We start from the raw sequence: 20,233 nt of genomic DNA, 5'->3' as shown, positions 1-20,233 counted from the left end.
TTTTTATAAAAATATGAAAAAAAATAAGCGTTTCTAAATTGCATTCCTAAGGTAATCAACATGTGCTGTTCATTTCCTGTGATGCTGTGCTGAATCCCTTGCATGTCTTCTCTAATCTTTACACTGGTATAAGGCTGGCATAAACACTGCTCAGGAACCACCATTATTCTCATTTTATAGAAGAAAGAATGGTGGTCACAACAGCTTACATACCTAAGTTTACACAGTAAATGCCATGATCAGAATTCAAATCCAGGTGTCAGACAATAAGCCCTATGCTGCCCTCCACTGGAGCAGACAACAAAAACTACACTAACTTGGTTTTCCATGCAAAGTGGCCTTACAAGACCAAGATGACACCATCAGACTCCTTGTTTTTGCAACACATTAACGACAGGTATGATCAAAAGGAAAAAACCAAAAAGGTATAATCTACATTCAATACTTCCATAGGCTAGAAACAGAACAGAAATGCAAAACCGTGAGAGAGGAGAAAGCACAGTGCTGCTGGGCTCGGGGTCCACACTCAGGAAAGGAGCCAGGAGCCTGCCTTCAGAAGGATAATGCACTACTGGCTCAGGATCTGAGGGAGGCTAAAAGCTTAGAGTCAGATGCTGGAATGGAATAAGCTTCATGCTCGTAAAAGAAGAGTGACAAAAACTCGCCAAATACAGCTTGGAGCAGGAGCTCTGAAGAGCTGTAGGCTCAGAGATCCAAGCCATAGGTGTTGGATCTGCCATCCCCTAAATCAGAGCTAGTTAGTACATCTGACAGATCTTTCTAAGTCCATTCTGGATTTCAGGCTGAGAGAGCTACATGGAACCAACTGCAAAGTCACATAAGGGAGAAATAAGCAAAGCAGGAGAGGACAAGAGGGAGGAAAAAGAGAAAAGAAGAAAAACAAAAGCAAAAATCCTCCACTGAACAGGAACCTGCAAACCAAAATTCCAAAGTCCATGAATAAATCTAATGCTAAGTAAGCCAGCCAACAAAACCAACCATCAAACATGAATTCACTCCAGATGAGATTAATTTTCTAAAACAACCAGATATTTTAGAGGTGCCTGGGTGGCTCAGCCTGTTGAGTATCCGACTCTCGGTTTTGGCTCAAGTCTCATGATCTCAGGGTCCTGAGACTGAGCCCCATGGTGGGCTCTGTGCTCAACAGGGAGTCTGCTTAGAATTCCCTCTGCCCCTTCCCCCACCCCGAAATAAACAAATCTTTAAAAAATAAAAAAAAAAACTGATATTTTAAAATAAGTATGTTTCCAATATCCCAAGAGATAAAGCACAATTCACTGATTTTTCCTAAAAAAAAAAAAAAAAAAAATCATAAGGCAATCTTTTTGTAAACCAGATCTAAAACAATGCAACTTTAAGATTTTAGCCATCTCCCTATCAAACTCTGCTTTGAGAAGGAAAACCCCAGCCCCCAGTTTCAAAGAATTCCTGTTACAAACATTAAGCATCATCAAAAAAGAAGCCAAAGAAAAATAAAAAGAATAAGTGATAAGAGGTGTAAGAAAAACAAGAAAAGGTATATTTCTTTTTTTCTTATTTTATAGCCCTCTACTTACTATTTTTCGACTTTACAATGGAGTGAAAGTGATACGCATTCAGTAGAAACCATACTTCTAATTTTGAATTTTGATCTTTTCCCAGGCTCTTGTGCTGCAGCAAGCCGCTACTCCCAGTCAGCCACGCGATCACAAGGGTAACAACTGATACACTTCCAACCATTCTATATGTATACCATTCTGTTTTTCACTTTCAGTGTAGTATTCAACAAATTACATGAGATGGACTCAAGACTTTTTTATTATCACATAGGTTTTGTGCTAGATGATTTTGCCCAACTGCAGACTAATGTAAGTGTTCTGAGCACATGTAAGGTAGGCTAGGCTAAACTATGATGTTTGGCAGGTTAGGTGTATTAAATGCATATTCTACTTAGAATATCTTCAACTTACAATGGGTTTATCAGGACGTAACCCCATCATAAGTCGAGGAAGATCTACATCTAAAAAAAGGAGTAGTCAAAGTGTCAAATGAAAAAGAAAGACTTCCATGTTTGGACAATGTGGAAAAATGAACCAGTTTTACCCTTCCATGTGAAAAACTAAAACAAAAAAATGCCACATGAGACATTGGACGTCAGGTAACCAAGGGCACTGATCCCTGGGAGGTGAGCCCTAACACTGCCCCAACAGAGAACACAGAAAGAGCCCAGAAGTCTTCCCAAGTTGAAGAGACAGAGCTGGGAGTCTGGACAAGTCAGGGTTAACTAGAATTCATAGGACAGAGTGAAGGAGAGAAGAGGACTGTATAGACAGAGAACCCTGAAGATCTGCCAAAAAAAAAAAAAAATTCCACAAAAAACCCTTTAGTATTCAATTGAATACTGTCAGTGCTTGAACTTACCCAAGGCCAGAGAACAAACAACACAAAAAAGATTAGAGGGAATAATGTTGGGAGCTCACAAGGACCAAGAATATTGCCAGTTCCCAAAAGCCAAGCTGAAAACCTAATAATCAATGGGTTATCAGTTACAGTACTAAAACAGGTCTTACATTGGTTGTGGACTGAAACCCTATGCTATCCTGTCTAACAAGACTTAAAAAAGAAGGGCCAAAAGGATTAAGGTATTTCTAAGTAATCCTGGAAAAAACCCCAGGAATATTATGAGGAATACAAAAATACTGATAATATTACAAGGCAAAATTAACACTGCTTGGCATTCCACAGAAAAATTATCATGCAAAGAAGAAAAAAACAAAGTAGAGAAAAATAAGTAACAATTCATCAACAAATGACACAGACAATAGAAGTACTAGAAAAAAGACATTAAAATATGTATCATGATAGTACTCAATACGTTGAAAAAGTTATGTAGAGACAAAGAAGATATAAAAAAGACCCTAACTGAAACAAATGAATGGGGTGAATAAGAAAGGAACACTGGCTGGAATTAACAGATTAGACGTTGCAAAAAATAATTGGTAAACTTGAAGATACAGCAATGGAAACTATCCAAAAGGAAACACAGAAGGAGAAAAAAAGAAACAACACTGAAAGAAAAGTGAATAGAACACCAATGAATTGTGAAAAAGTTTCAAATAGCCAAATATAGATGTAGTTGGAGTCCCCAAAGGAATGAATAGAGAAAATATATGAAGAAAAAATTTACCAAAATTTCTCAAATTTGATGAAAAATATAAACCCATCAATCCCAGCTCAATCAATGTCAGGCACACACACACAAAAAATCTAAACAAAACTACACCTATACAAATTATAACTAAATTGCTTAAATTCAATGACAAAAAATTTCAAAAACAGTCAAAGAGAAAAGACACATTATGTACAGAAGAACAAAGGCAAAAGCAAGAATGACAGCAGATTTCTAAAGAGAAACAATGTAAATGAAAAGAGACAGAAACAATATTTTTAAAGAACTAAAACAAAAAACCTGTCAATCTTGAATCCTTCACCCAATGAAAATAACACAAAAATAAAGACCATTGGACATGATAACTAGTTGGGTAAATATAAGACTTTTTTCTTATTATTTAAATATCTTTAAAAGCTAATCAACTGTTCAAAACAAAAATAACCACAATGTATTTAGCAGCTGATAACACATATAAAAGTAAAATTCATAACACCAATAGCATGAAGTCCAGAAAGGGAGAGATCAAAGTCTATTGCTGCAAGGTTCTTATACTATACACGAGTAGTATATTATCACTTGAAGACAGACGATGATAACTTAAAGATATATACTACTAACCATAAAGAAATTGCTAGGATAACACAAAAAGTTATAGCTACTAAGCCAAACTAAGCAGATAAAACGAAATAGTAAAAACTCGACAATTAATCCAAAGGAAGCAAAGTTGAAAAACAAAAAAAAAGAGAGAAAGAACCAAGAACAAATATGACAAACAAAACAAATAGCAAAATGATCATTTAAACTCAACCACAGTTCAGTTAGCATAATAAATAAATAAATAAATAAAGTTCATTTTAATTAAAAAAACTCAACATCAACATCCAAATAAACACAAATCACTCATTAAAACAACTTTGAACAAGAACAAAGTTGGAAGACTTTAACTGACTTCAAGACCTATTATGAAACTACTGTAATGAAAACAGTGCAATATTGCATCAAGATAGACAAATAATAGATGAATGGAACAGAATAGAGAGTCCAGAAATAGACCCAAATATATATAGTCAGTTGATTTTAGACAATGGTAGAAAGGCAAGTAAGTCACTTCAACAAACTGTGCTAGAACAACTGGATATCCATATGCAAAAAAAAACTATAATTCGTAGCTCATAGCATATATAAATTTTCTCAAAATAATCACAAACCTAAAAATAAAATTGAAAAGTATAAAACTTCTAGAAGAAAACAGAGTAGAAAAATCTTTATGACTTTGGGTTACAAAAGATTTCTTAGACACTATAACAAAAACATACTCCATAAAAGAAAAAGTGAATTAATTAAATCTCATCAAAATTAAGAACCTCTGCTCTTTGAGGGACACTGTTAAGGGAATGAAAAGATAAGGCACAGAATGGGGGTAAATATCTGCAAATCACATATCTGATAAAAGACTTGTCTCCAGATTACATAAAGAAGTTTTGAAAATCAATTTAAAAAATTTTAATGGGCAAAAGATTTGGTTGCTACACCCAAGCATAGGTATATGGATGGCAAATAAATATATGCTACTCAGCACCATTAGCCATTAAGGAAATGCAAATTAAAATCACAATCAGATACAACTATACACTTATTAGAATGGCTGAAATTAAAATGACTGACCATACCTAGTATTGCCAAAGATGGGGAGCAACTTCTACTATTATACACTACTAATAGGAACGTAAAGTGGATCAACCACTTTGAAAAACAGTTTGTCTCTTATAAACTTAAACATACAACTCCTATTCAGCCATTCCATTCCTACCTATTTATGCAGGAGAAATAAAAACATATGCCCATACAAAGACCTGAACACAAATATTTATAGCAGCTTTATCTGTAATTGCCAAAACCTAGAAACAACCCAAATGCCTATCCACCTGGATGGATAAATATATTGTAAGCTGTCCATATAATATAATACAACTCAGCAGTAAAAAGGAATGAAGTATTAATACACACTACAACATGGAAGCATCTCAAAATAATTATGCTCAGTGAAAAAAAAATCCAGGCAAGAAAAGACTATATAACTGTAGGATTCTGTTTACAACAATCTAGAAAAGGCAAACTAATCTAAAGTGACAGAAAGCAGATCACTCTAGTTACCTAAGGCATGGTGTGGTAAGGGAGCATGGGCAGAAAAGGCGGTAAGGAGAGATAACAAAGGGCACAAAGAAATTTTGGGGTGTAATGGTATGTCTGCTACTTTGATTGTGGTAATGACTTCATGTGTGTATAAATATGTCAAAACTTATTAAATTGTATGCTTTAAAATATTTATTTCATTGGAAGCCAATTATAATTCAATAAAGCTGTTTTGAAAAATTAGGCAGAAAGTTTCCTCAATCTGTTGGATTTTATAATTTGGAAGTCAACTGTGACCTGAACAGAAAGAGAATGAACACAGCCTGGGTGGAGAAGCAAAGGTAGGTACACGTCATAAAGCATGGCTGAAAAGAAAGGGAGGTAAGCTTCCAAAGAAGGATGGAAGGGGAAATAACGGCATTATTTTGTTTCTTTCATCTTGGGATGACACAGTCTGGAACATATTTTAAGCTGATAATTAAGGAACCAAGGTTCTAGAGAAAATGATGGAACGGGAATCAAAGAATGAGACCAAGAGGCTGAATATGCATGAAGTTCACACCTAGTCACCTGATCATTCTTAGTGCAACAGACAAGCTTATCCTCCGACTGGAAGGAAAGGTGAGATGGTAGGCTCTGGAATATCTGAGAAAGATATCTGTGCAGTGAGCTGACCGGGGAGAAGCAGAAAGAGTTGATTTGGGAATCAGGGAACACTACATCAAAAACTAATGATGTAATGTATGGTGATTAACATAACAATAAAAAATTTTTAAAAAAGAGTTGATTTGGATATCAATTCAAGGTTAGGTCTTTATCAAGAAAGTAGAGAGCGGGTGCAAAGAAATTAGAGTGGTTGATAACAGAGTTTAGATAACTAGACTTGTGCTGATTATCTATTTCTTGACAGAGCTAGAGCTACAAGAGAGGCCAGAGGAGAAGTGAAAGAAATGAAGCAAAAATCTGAACTTTCTATGAACCTAAAAAAGTAGAGAAGAAACTTTCCCTCTCCCATAAATCTTAATGTTTTCCAGGTTGCCTGTATATCAACCACCTACAAGCAAAAACGCTAAGAAATAGGTCAGTTCCTGGCACATTAGTCATCTTGATTACAGTATCCCTAAAATTGTAAGTACTTTTTTCACTGTACCTCAAGGCCCAATAATTTTACTTTGTTTACATAAAACACTAAACAATTTCAATTTCCTATTTCTCTAGAGTAGGGAACCTGTTCCCTAGCCCCTGCCCAATTGTCACACAAGTGTGGACGTTTTTAGGCTCCTTAAAAATATTCCAGCTCAGTTCAATTATGGCTATCTCAAACTTTCTCCCAAGAGGTTTCCTTGTACCAGTTCCTTCAGCCAAAAATGTCAACTCTAATACAAATTTTCTCCATTTACCAGACATATAAAAAAAACTGTCTTAGGTCTCTCTCCACCTAATTCCTAGGTGATGTCGTATTTCCCCTGAACACCCCTAGTGGATACAATGCAACGTATTTCATATCCCCATTTCATAGCTAGTGATCCCAAGGCTCACAGAAGTTGACCATGCCAGCCAGTTTTTATAAGTGCAGCCTGCCTGGACAACATCCAAGCCACAATGAGCACAGGAAACCCAACACTGGCCGAAGGCAACGGGAACCTTGCTACTTCACTTCCTAGGAGTACTCTGAGAAAGACAACCCTCTCCAAATCAGGTACCAGACAGCCCGAACAAGCTGATTTCAAAATCATTAAAGTAACATGCTTAAACTTTTTTAATTTGATTCAATTTTAGGAACAAAGTAGAACTAACAACTATAAACCTAATTATTATTCTCAATTACTTTCACTTAATTTATATTAACAAGTATTGGTAGATAGAAAAAAAATGTGAAAAAGATATGGAAGATAATGAGATCTTCAATACCATTACCAACTGACTTTACTCTTGACCAGGACAACATTCACAATACAGAGCCCTAGAATGTTTCAGTTGGATGGGACCATATATAGGCTGGATTGACAAGCAGGTTATTTTGGGGGTATCAACACCTATGGAGGAAGAAGGTGACAACAAGTTGGGGCAGAAAGAGAAGTCAATGAGCTGCAATCAGGCCTAACAAAGCCTTAACCTCATCACAGCTCTGGAACTTAGCCAATCAAAACTGCCCCATACTGGGGTTGTGGCATGGTGGCCTGGTGGCGTGGTGGCAAGGTAGAGTGGTGGGTCAAAATGCTGGGCCTTTATATTTCTGCCACAACCAGTCTTTAGATGTGGGCAGCCCTGGGAAAGGCATGTCCTTGAGCAAGGAGGCAGCCCCCAGTTGAGGCAATTCTCAAAGGAACTGACAGCTGGAGGCCATCTGTACTCCCATCAGCCAGGGTCCTTGGAGAGGATCCTGGGACATGCACCTCAATGACCATCACAAGTCTTTTTTATTTGAAACAAAGGTAAGAGACATGACTTGCCCACGGCAACATATCTAGTCAACAGCAGAGGGTCACAGTCCATTTCTCCCTCAGACTAGTTCATCTAAACTGTGCTATGAGGTCAATGCTTTCTAAATGGAAAGTCCAATGTTTAGCAAGACTGCCGAAGAAGGGCTATAAATCCTGAAGGACAGAAAGTGAAACTAAAACGTTAGAAATCCTAAACCCCCACCTTAGTTGCTCTGAAAGAAACGATCAGCCAAATATGATACAAAATATTGGGGAAACAATTTAGAAACGTTAAAAATGACAGCAAATGCCACAAGCATGAAAACAGTCTAAAGCGTTATTTTATTTCTATTTCTGAACTGGTAACCTCTCTCAGCCTTAGGATGCTGGTGCAATTGAAATGTTAGCAGAAAATAATAAAACTGCTTTGGAGAAGCAGGGGAAAAAAAACCCCGACACTAAAGCAGCTGTAATAACAACAAATTGCCACAAGGAAATAGTGTGTTCTGATTTTTAATTTTGCTTTTCAAGAACAAAGGAAGATGATACTAATAACAACATAAAAAAAGTGGAAAGCAGGCTTAGACCATAAAAACAAATATAAAAAGAATCATTGGATAATTCTGAGCCCTGCTGAGGCAGTTACTGCTCATCAACTAAGTAAAGAAAGACTGAATCTGAAGTTTTAAATGATCTTTGGTATTTAAAATGTAACTGCATATGATGTAGCAAATAGGGCTCTACCCTGAGCTAGCTATAGGAGTCAGAGTATGGGGAGAGTCACAAGGGAATGCCTAGGGAGAAGCCCAGGTTTTTTGTTTTTGTTTTTTTTTACATCATGGCTTTTGTAGACCTCACAGTCTCTGAAATATTATTGCAATGATTACTTTCTATCTTTTCAAAAGAGCTAACCTCTAACCTGGGCTCAGAAGTCAGACCGATGGGCTTTCCTGGCTGTGTGATCTTCACAACACTGCAATTCTGTGTAGCTTCCACAAAAAAGAGAGATTATAATCATAGATGCGGGTCGCAACAAAAAGATCCATGTGCAGACTTTGACACTGTTAATTATTATCTCTAGCACTGTCATTACCATAATTAAAGCTATTATTAATCTAAATGACACACAGATTGTTTGTACCTGGACAGGTTTGCCAAGGAATTTTTCAGAAACTAGCACCCCCGCCCCCCCAAAAAAGAGTTAAATGATCCTCTGAAATGCCTGAAGAACATGGCACTTCTGTTCACAGTGCAGAAGAAACAGCCAAGAGTCTTCAGGGAGTTGTTAAGATTCAGCGTGAACCGTAGGAGAGCGCACAGCACCTGTTTCTTAGGATACATACCTCCTCGCCCTTGTAGTTCATAAGATGGACCTGGGTTTGACTCACCTTCCCACCCTGCTTAGCATCCAACCCAAGAAGCATCTTAGCAGATGTTCTATACATGCAAACACACCTGGGGACAAGCTCACACACCCCTCCCGGCGACAGCTCCCTTGGCAATACATAGGGCAAAGATATGCCGGGGTTAGGCGAAGATGTGTCTTTAAGGATTTTCAGGGTAATTGGCTACTGTGTGAATGGGGTTAAAAATAATCTCGTGGCTGGAAGGAAAGAAAAAATAAAAGGCTTTTCTCACAGATAGACTTTAGTGCACTGAACAACATGTATTCTCCAAACTAGTTGGTTTTTTACTTCAACGCCATATTCCACAATTCTGCCAACTCAGTCTTACAAACAAAATGTGAATTTGAAGATTTATAAAATAGCGACTCTCATCTGTAATGAAACCTGAAACCTAAAAGTCTAGGCTAATAGCATTTCAAAAATAAAGCAAATGTTTGTCTGAAATAGAGAGGCTGCAACTTCACCGCTCTTTCAAAAGTTAAGATTCTCAATTCTTGGCCATGAACATGCCCATCATATAAGATAGGCACCACAGTCAGAGAAATCATACACTGCAGAAATGTTTTCTTATAAGGAAAATTGCTACTGGGAAACTTTCACCTCAATGCATGATTTTGAATGCTATTCGAATACAAATATTAAAAATAATAACATAAAGGAAATCCAGCACCAGATTCAGAGAAATAATCCCCTAGGCCCCTGGGAAAGTTTTATAATCTATACAAGGTCTAGAACATTGTTTTCTTTTTAAAATATTTGTTGGCGCTCAGAGAGGACATGAAGCTACCATTGACACCCATTTGACTGCTGTGCTAGTCTGGTAGAAAGCCATATCTCATTTCATGAGACAAAATAAAGACAAATCAACTATAACTATTGTTCTTTGTACTGTATTTCTTCATAAGTTCCTTGTTTTTATTGCCATGTCCTAATTTTTCTTCCCTTTATTTTTTTCATATTTACACATTTATTTACTATTTTCTCCTTACAAGGTACCTTTCACATATATTACCTCATTTTATTCTCAGGGGAAACAAGTATTACTGCCTTGGCTTTTTAAAAGTTCAAAGAAAACTGAGGCCTAAAGCACTAATTGACCTGTTAAAGATTTCAAAGTGGAGGAAAGAGAACTTAAATTTAATTTTTCTGATTGCACACTACCATCTCTCAGTGGACATGAGATTTTTTTTCTGTTAACCATTTTTCTTCCTTTCTCTTCCATTCTTCATTCCTTAATGCTGTAGTGCTGTGTGCTTATTCTCAATGACTAGTGTCAGCTCTGATGTCCTCCAAATGGGAACCTGTCCTGGCGCACATGCCAAATCTCAGAGGAGGTGCCTCTCCTACATGCTCCCATAACACTTCTGTTTCCCAGTGAGAGGAGTCAAGCTTCATGGCTCCTTGAAAACAAGCGATTATGTCTCACTTATTCAATATTGTGATGGCTGCAATGTGCCAGAAATCCAATGGTGATTCCTGCTCCGAAAAATAAAAACCCACCCCCAAAGAGAGCTTAGATAAGCACATAGAAGAGGCAGCGCCTCTGGGACTCAGCATGAGCACCAGGAAAGGTTCCTGGTTAGTGGACATCTGAATTGACACTAGAGGATAAATAAGAATTCTCCAGTTGGGAAAAAAAATAATAAGAAAGAATTATCCGGTTGAAGGGTAAAGGGGCTGGGAGGACTAAACCAGGTGACAGGGGAAGAAAATAATGAAAACTAACCAAGTAGGAGAAACACAAATACTTAGCATTTAAGAAAGGAGGCTACCTGCCTATTCAGAACCATTCAGTAATCTAACAAGGTGGCAGTTCCTAAACCTCATCAATAGCAAATCATTTGATGATACAAATGTGTTGCAAGGCATAAATAAAGAGGGCTCTAAAAACAATTCTTTCCATGGTTTGACAATGGGAAAATTCAAATGGTCCTCAATCTCTTTGTAAAGCTACTGGAGAAGGAATGCTCTCTCCCCCTCCAATACTACCATCCCTCCTACCCTAACCTGCCTTGAAAATGGCCTGAACAACACAATCCAGCTCCCTGCGTTCCAGTGTTAAATAGCTAGTAGTACTGCTAGAAATATCACAAATCCTTTCTTTTATCATGAAGGTAAAGAGAAACTGGTTATAATAGGATTTTCCTATCAGCAATCTCTATCTGAAACCTGTTTCACTATTACATTACATCATTTTAATACAAAATATTTCATACCAAGAGACAGAAATAGAAAATAGCAAACATCCATGCACCCAGCATTCAGTTTTATGAAATCGTAACATTTTGTCATATTTAACTTCATATCTTTTTTATTTTAATAAAACACTGTGAACATACTTGGAAGCCTGATTTGTACCTCCTCCCTAATACCGTTTTCTGCCTCCTGGAAATAGACAGCAGCAGGAAGTTGACGTACTCTTTTTAAAAGGACAGGGATAGAAAGAATACACGGGATTATTTAGTGGTTTCTTAAATATCACATTAACTATTCATTTCACAATACAGCAGTGGAGATGCTCTAATAAACCTTGCTAAAACAGGGCAGCAGAGGCTTCATGAATTAGAACAAGAACCTTTGTAAATACAATTTGAATTCACACATAAGTAGGGAGGCCTGGAGGTACAAAGAAATAGACAGAAATTAATAGTAGGTGAACACTCAACTTCCAGCTTGGGGAATGATAACTGAGACTCGTACTCAGGGCCAACGCTGTGTTTCATCCTATTTTTCCTTTATCTTTGTCAACACTTACAAATGTTAGGCATGTAGGTTTTCACATATGAAAAAATGACAATCAGTAACTCACAGTGGTTTTCATTTGCTTTTCCCTTGTTACTAATAAGGGTGAACATCTTTTCCTATGTTCATTAGTCATTCTAGTTACACCATTTGTCACCTTCACCAAATGTCTACCCATTTCTCTCTTAGGTTGATTTTTTGCTTGTTTATTTGGAGGCGTTCTTTATATACGCTGAATGCTTCTTTGACATACCGCTATACTCCTATTAGAACGTCTAAAATTAAAATGATTGACCAGGGGCGCCTGGGTGACTCAGTCAATTATGTGTCTGACTCTTGATTTCAGCTCAAGTCATGGACTCAGGGTCATGAGATCAAGTCCTACCTCAGACTCCACACTGAGCATGGAGCCTGCTTAAGATTCTCTCTCCCTCTCCCTCTGCCCCTACTCACCTCTCTCTCTCCCCTCCCCCCCAAAAAAATAAATAAATAAAAAGAAAATGATTGAACATACTAAGTGTTGTTGAAGACATAGAGCAACTGGAATTTTCATATACTATTGAAAGGAATGTAAAATGGCACAACAACATCAGCTAATAGTTCAGTGGCTTCTTAGAAGGTTAAAATACAACTACCATATGGTGTAGCCATTCCACTCTTAGGTATTCACCAAAGCAAAATAAAAGCATGTGTTCTTACAAGGACTTGTGCATGAATGTGCATAGCTTTACTTGTAATAGTGAAGCACTGGAAATGATCCAAATGTCTATCAATGGGTAGACGAATAAACAAATATGAATGTATAGATGAATAAATAAACTATGGAATGGAATACCACTGAGCAATAAAAAGAAATGAACTACTGATGTATACTACAATATGGATGGATCTTAAAATAATTATAGTAAGCCTCACCCCCCCCCAAAAATAGAGATCATATTATAGGATTCCACTTATAAAAATCTAGAAGGTATAAGCTAATCAATAGCAACAGAAGGTAGATCACTGATGCCCTGGGATAAGGAAATGTAAGGAAGAGCAGGAAGCTGAGATTACCAAGGAACAGAAGGAAACTTTTTTGGGTGATAGACATGATCATTATCCTTATTCTGCTGGTGGTTTCATAGGTGCATACATAGGTCAAAACTCATAAAAGTGTGTACATATGTTCAGTTTACTGAATGTCAGCTTAGCAGCTTATACATTTTAAATATGTATCGCTTATTTTGGATCAATTATAACTCAATAAAGCTGTTCCTTAAAAAATTTTGTAAGAATAGAAGAATAAAAGAGAATCCTAACCATGCTAGGCTTCTGTCTTCTAAACATCCTTTAAAAAATAGGTCACGATTGGGGCACCTGGATGGCTCAGTCTGTTAAGCGTCTGCCTTCAGAACATATCACGATCCCAGGGTCCTGGGATTGAACCCCACATCAGGCTCCTTGCTCGGCCGGGAGCCTGCTTCTCCCTCTCCCTCTGCCTGCCGCTTCCCCTGATTGTGCTCTCTCTCTCTCTCTCTGTCAGATAAGTAAATAAAATCTTTAAAAAATAAAATAAATTAAAAAATAAAATACAGGTCACAATTAAAAAAAAAAATCCCCTAACCTTCTCTTTACATGTTTCCAAAAATAACTAAAGTACTATCTCAAGTAAATTAGAAATAGTGAAGGGGGTGGGGGGCATTACAGACAAAAAATTATCCTGGAGATAAAAGGGAGAGTAAATGACTAAAGTGAGAATCCACGTCTTAAAAAGATTGTTCTGCCTCCAGGAAATTCATTGTTAATATGTTTGCTATTGATAACAGTAATCAGTTGGCCAACATACAAAATTTTCCACTGGGCCAACTCACATGGTTGAGAATCTTGCCCCATCAATCCAAGTACTGTATTAATGATAATGTAGTAATAAAATAATACTAATCAGCCAGTAGACTTTCTCTCCACTGATCCTAATCCATTATCATTCTTATCAAAGGTTGTAATCATTTTCTTTCTCAAGCTAATTCCATTTTCATGTCCTCCTGCTCCTCAAGTGAAATGAACCAGCAAATCCCTAAGTTCTACCTCACAGAGGATAAAAACCACTAAGCCACAACTTTGACTAAAAAAATCTAGGCACATCTAGACTTAATGACTTCAAGAAAGATGGTATTTGTTAAATATTTAATCTCCCAAAGAAAGACAAAGGCATTTGATACCTACCATCTCCAAAAATATGTGTCACAAGTTTGGTAAGTGTTTGCTTAAGGTCAAACTCAATGACCTTCATGGCCTCCATGGTATGTGTCTCTTGTTTATAGGCAGAGCGAGAACTCTGTTCAAAGAGCTGTAGGCTTTCTCCATCCTTCATGCCAGCAAATAACTGTAAACCAAGAGGAATAACATGCATAAATAAAAATAGTATCCTGGCCAGCCTACATGAAAAAACATAGTGTGGAAATAAAATCCGTTAAGTCTTCTAGTCAATGAACATACTGAAAGTAACATTCATTTACTACCGACTTTGAACAAAGCACTGTGCAAAATGTAATGGAGAGTCTTTAGGGAATTAAAAGACACTGTTCTGATCTTTTCTCATCTCTTCATTTTACTTTGGCTTAACTTATAGTCATTTCCTCAAAAGAGACATTATCTCAATGCTAGTGCAAATATCAGTGAATCAGGCTTTCAGACTCTAAAATTATATTCCTGACCAGCCTACAGAGTCCTTACAGTGTGACCTGAAACTATGTAAGAAAGTATAATCCAAGAATTAAATTCTGTAAAGTCCATGAAGGCAGGAAGCATGTTGGACTTTGCTTAACCTTGTTATCTCCAAAGCCCAGGACAGGACCTGAGACATATTTTTGCCATTTACTATCCGGGTGAACCAGGCCAAGTATTACGGTAGATAAGTTTCAGGTAATGATTTGTAAAGTAGAAATAATAACACTAAATTAAGAGACTTTGTGATAATTAAATAAAATAATATATGAAAAGCATAGCACATTGCAATGGCTAAATAATTTTGATTATCATCACAATCATCATTATTAATCACATCTGTTATTAGTCATAAGCTGTTTTACCACTAAAATAAAGTGTCCCCATCTTTAATAACAAAGTAGATCTTCACCTTCTAGGAGAGGACTCAAGACGGAGAACTGAGCAAATGAATCTATCATTCTTTCCACCTAATGTCCAAAGAAATAAAATTTTTTAAAAGTTTTAACAAAAAAAAGTCAACTGCTGTTTCCAGTAATATTGGGCTGAATAATTAGAACCTCATAAATCTACTAGAATATACAAAAATTCTTAAAAGCATAGAACACAATAGAGACAAATAACTTAAAACTGTACAAGAAAGCACAAAACCAGAAAAAAAACCCCAGCATAAGCCAGAGAGAAACACTGAAAATATTTGCATATCCAATGTATCAACTGAAAAGCTGAATGTTGGTTATGACAGCTTACCATGGCAAATGAGGCTCAAGTGTAAGTCCACATACCTGACCAAGTTGGGCTATCGAATAAATAGTCCTAAAGGACTTATTTATCCCGTGATAAGGATGAATACAATACACTTGCACAGACTTACAGTTAGCAGTCACATTACCTGGGCAAGAGAGAGAACCTCGGGCTGTGAACATGGACTAAGGCAATCACAGACTGGTAGTTCCTCTAAGTGCCCAGCAAATCAAACCAAAATCTTCTCAGAAAAAAATTCTACCATCCTAGAACTCAAATGAGTCCTATGAGAGCTGAAGACAATGCAGCTGACAAAGTCTATGCCTTTTAACACCTATTCTAAAAGTAACTGAGAACAAAAAGAGCAAATAAAGCTATTAACCACCATGCCCTCAAGTGAAACAGACAATGCCCACATTTTAAAATGATTGCACGTAAAAAGGAAGGAAGGAAGGAAAGAAGGCAGGGAAGTTAAATAAATCCCACAGAAAAGGAGCTATTATATTCCCATCCCATTTATTACCTTTGAGATAAGCCAGGGCAAGCTGAGAAAAATAGAGGGGAAGAGAGAAAAGGGGAACTAGTGAGGTATTAAAGTTGATCTAAAATCACCACCAGAAAGAGTAAGTGCCATAAGTGTGAAAGTACTACAAATATTCTAGGAGATGTGACTACAGACAAGGAAGGGACAGCATGACCAATTAAAAGTGACAGTCAGTCCTCAAAAGGCATGGTTATAAGGAAAGAGAAAAAGATGAAAATTACAAAAGACATCCTTTGGCAACTGGGTGGGGAGGAGTAAAAAATAGCAGAAGAGAAAACTTAGAGCTCCATAAAATAAAGCAAACCTAAACACTTAGAGGATTTATAAAATCATTCCCTTCCCCACCTCACCAAAAAAAAAAAAAAAAAAAAATCCAAAAAACACAAAAAATTTCACTGAAAACTCTGCACTTTGCTGCACTAACAGAAGAGGGCACCAAGACAACCTACAAATTCTTCTGAACAAGCAAAAACCCACAAAAAGTAACAGAAAAAAATGAAATAAAGTTACAGAGAATTATTGCTGCCCCCCACAATATCAGGAAACCATTCAATACAGTCGAACAGATGAAAATCTAACCCTTTTCCCCTTTTCCTCAAAAAGAAAGTCAAGAAGCAGCAGCAGAAGAAGGTTAACATAATACTTGTTAAATACATTAAACAAGAATTTGGGGGTATAAATAACTGCTTGAGTCAGAAACTCAAAAATTATGACAAAAATGTATGGAAAACAGGAAGAAATGAAAACAGAGCTGATTGAATTAAGGAAAGAGAAGAAATTTATCTCACAATGGAAGTCTAAATTACGAAGTACACAGGAAAGAAAAGCCGCATTGAAGATTTAATCAGGGCATTGAAGAAAAGCAGGAAGACAACCAAGATAAGAACAATGAGGTGAAGAAAGAAGAGTCAGAGAGAAAGTGGTGGAAACGGAAGCCATGCAAAGAAGAAATAACATGTGTATAATTGCAAGTCCCTGAAAGAGGAGAAACAGAACACAAGTGCAGAACTATTGTGCACTAGATAAAATGAGGATTTGAGAAAATACACCTGGGAGGACAAAACACAAGACATATGTTGGTAAACACTACCAGACCTAAAAGATGAAGAGGAAAAAAATCCCCTAGGCCTCCAGGCAAAATGATCAAATTAATTAGAAGGGCAAAGAAATTGGACTAGCATCAGACTCTTCAAAACAACATACAAAACGGGGCAATAATGGAGCTATATTTTCAAACAATTCAATAATAATAAAATTGGAAAAAAACAAAGAAAAAGTTATGAACCAAGAATTTTATACCCAGCAACACTGGCTTTTGCATATAAGGTCTATAGAAAAAGCTGTAAACATACAAGAACATGGGGAATTTCACATTAAAGAGCTCTTTTTAAAGGATTCACCAAAGCATAAACTTTATTCAAGCAAAAGATAACTGGGAAATATTCAATCAAAAAAACCCACCACAAATTAATGATGAATAACACATTAATGTATAAAATTATAGATTTGAGACTAAAAGAAAGCAGAAATAATGGAACAAGAAATGGAAGGAGAGGGAGTAGAAGTGACAAGTGAAATACACATATTGGTTACTGTATACAAGATAGGTAATAGTTAAAGACCACCTTTCAAACAAACTAGTAAGTTAAACAAGAAAACAGTGAAATGAGAGCTTTAAAAAGATGTAAATACAAAAGTTACCATTAAAACAAAACTATGAACCTTTCTGAAAGGCAGAAAAATAATTTAAAAGCAAAAAACAAAATAGGGGGAAGGAGCAAGATGGCGGAGAAGTAGGAGACCTAAATTTCGTCTGGTCCCAGGAATTCAGCTAGATAGGGATCAAACCATTCTGAACACCAACGAACTCAAGAGGAGACTGAAGATAAGAATAGCAGCAACTCTCTGAACAGAAAACCGACCACATTCTGGAAGGTAGGACATACAGAGAAGTGAATCCAAGGCCATATTCAGGAAGATAGACGGCAGGGGGTGGGCCTCTGTCAGCCACTACTGGCAACTGATAGAGCAGCGGAGCAAAAAATCGGATTTTTAGAAGTCGGCTCCACTGAGGGACGTCGCTCCAGTGGCTAAGCGGGGGGTGGAACCCTCGCGGGACAGTGTGGTCTCAGGACCCTCGGGGTCACAGAAAGACCGGGGGTGCCTGAGTGACGCAAAGCTCCCAGGTATCGGAGCTGGGAAGCCGGCTGCAGAGACGGAGCCGAGGCGCGGGCTCTCAGCTCGGGGTTGCCATAAACCATGATCGGCAGCACAGTCGGGCCACTGCTCCTCCAGCAGGGACCCAACAAGCAGCAGATCCAGGGGAGACTCCCCTTCCTCCCCCAGGAGGAGCGGCGCGGGAGGGCACCACAGGGATCTGCTGGGTTTGGAGACTTCACATGGGGTCGTGCGCCAGAGATAGAAATGCTCAGTCACAGGCCAGGTGAGCACGGAGTGCAGATGGAAACCAGGGAGATGGGAGTGACTGACTGCTTTTCTCTGGGGGCTCACTGAGGAGTGGGGCCCCGAGGTCTCGGCTCCTCTGGGGTGGAGATTGGGAAGCGCCACTTTCACTCTCCTCCTACAAAGCTGTACGGAAAGCTTGCAGGGAACAAAAGCTCCCGAGAAAAGCGGAGCAGAATACTTAACCCGGACCCGGCAAGGGCGGGGCAATTCTGCCTCCAGCAAGGACATTTGGGAACCACGACAACAGGCCCCTCCCCCAAAAGATCAGCAAGAAGAGCCAGCGAAGACCAAGTTTACCAATCAATGAGAACAGCAGAACTCCAGCACTAGGGGGATACTGCACATAGAATTCATGGCTTTTTTCCCAGGATTCTTGTCTTTCACAGTTAATTTTTTTTAACTTTCATTTTCTTTTTCTTTTGTTTTTGAATTTTTCTTTTTCCCTTTTTCAACCAACATCTTATCAATCCCACTTTTAAAAAATCTTTTTTATTTTTCATTTTTAGAGTCATAATCTATCCCTTCATAGTAGTTAACCTTATTTTTGATATATATACATATATACATGTATGTATATATATGTGTGTGTATATATATATATATATATATACACACATAAAGTTGTTCTCTCTTTAAAATTTTGGGATACAGTTTCTTCTAACAGCCCAAAATATACCCTAAATCTCTAGTGCATGCCTTTGTTCTAGTCTCCTGCCTGATCACATTCTCTCCCTTTTTTTTTAAATCCTCTCCTTTCTTTTTTCAACCAACTTCTTATCAATTCCTTTTATAAAATCTTTTATAACTTTCATCATTACAGTCATATTCCATCCCTTCATCATACTAACCCTTATTTTTGTACATATATAAGTTTTTCTTTCTTTAAAGTTTTGGGAGGCACTTTCTTCTAAAAGACCAAAATAGGCCCAAAATCTAGTGTGTGGCGCTGATCTATGCACCAGCATGATCATATTTGATCATATTGGGGTTTTTTTTTTTTTTTTGTCTCTTTTTATCTTTTTTTTCTTTCTTCCCCTTTCTTTTCCCCCACTTTCAGGTCTCTTCTGATTTGTTTAGTGTATATTTTTCGGGGGACGTTGTTACCCTGTTAGCATTTCGTTCTCTCATTCATCTATTCTCCTGTGGACAAAATGACAAGATGGAAAAAATCACCTCATAAAAAAAAAAAAACAAGAGGCAGTACCAACTGCCAGGGACCTAATCAATACGGACATTAGTAAGATATCGGAACTAGAGTTCAGAATGATGATTTTAGAGATACAAGCTGGGCTTGAAAAAAGCATGGAAGATATAAGAGACACCCTTCCTGGAGAAATAAAAGAAGTAAAATCTAACCAAGTCGAAATCAAAAAGGCTATTAATGAGGTACAATAAAAAATGGAGGCTCTAACTGCTAGGATAAATGAGGCAGAAGAGAGAATTAGTGATCTAGAAGACCAAATGATGGAAAATAAAGAACCTGAGAAAAAGAGATAAACAACTACTGGTTCATGAGGGAAGAATTCGAGAGGTAAGTGATACCATAAGATGAAACAATATTAGAATAATGGGATTCCAGAAGAAGAAGAAAGAGAGAGAGGGGTAGAAGGTATATTGGAGCAAATTATAGCAGAGAACTTCCCTAATTTGGGAGGGAAACAGGTATCAAAATCCAGGAGGCACAGAGAACCCCCATCAAAATCAATAAAAATAGGTCAACACCCTGACATCTAATAGTAAAATTTAGGAGTCTCAGAGACAAAAAGAAAATCCTGAAAGCAGCTTGGGAGAAGAGATATGTAACCTACAATGGTAAAAACATTAGATTGGCAACAGACCTATCCACAGAGACCTGGCAGGCCCGAAAGGACTGGCATGATACATTCAGAGCACTAAA

At 37.4% G+C, this 20,233-nt stretch overlaps 1 protein-coding gene across 9 annotated transcripts in view; it reads right to left on the bottom strand.

Annotated features, from left to right (window-relative positions):
* FARS2 (phenylalanyl-tRNA synthetase 2, mitochondrial) overlaps positions 1-20,233 on the bottom strand; it is a 536,237-nt gene that overhangs the window by 341,236 nt on the left and 174,768 nt on the right. For all 9 annotated transcript variants that reach the window (XM_025891117.2, XM_025891118.2, XM_073877541.1 and 6 more), the window contains one exon: positions 14,082-14,241. In XM_025891117.2, the coding sequence (XP_025746902.2) occupies positions 14,082-14,241 (160 nt within the window). The remainder of the gene's footprint in view (positions 1-14,081; positions 14,242-20,233) is intronic.

This window comes from Callorhinus ursinus, unplaced genomic scaffold (genome assembly GCF_003265705.2).
Source record: "Callorhinus ursinus isolate GAN/ISIS: 27379988/994484 unplaced genomic scaffold, GSC_fseal_2.0 scaffold26, whole genome shotgun sequence".
Taxonomy (NCBI): domain Eukaryota; kingdom Metazoa; phylum Chordata; class Mammalia; order Carnivora; family Otariidae; genus Callorhinus; species Callorhinus ursinus.
Note: the sequence above shows the minus strand (reverse complement) of the source record. Positions and strands in the feature narration are given on the sequence as shown.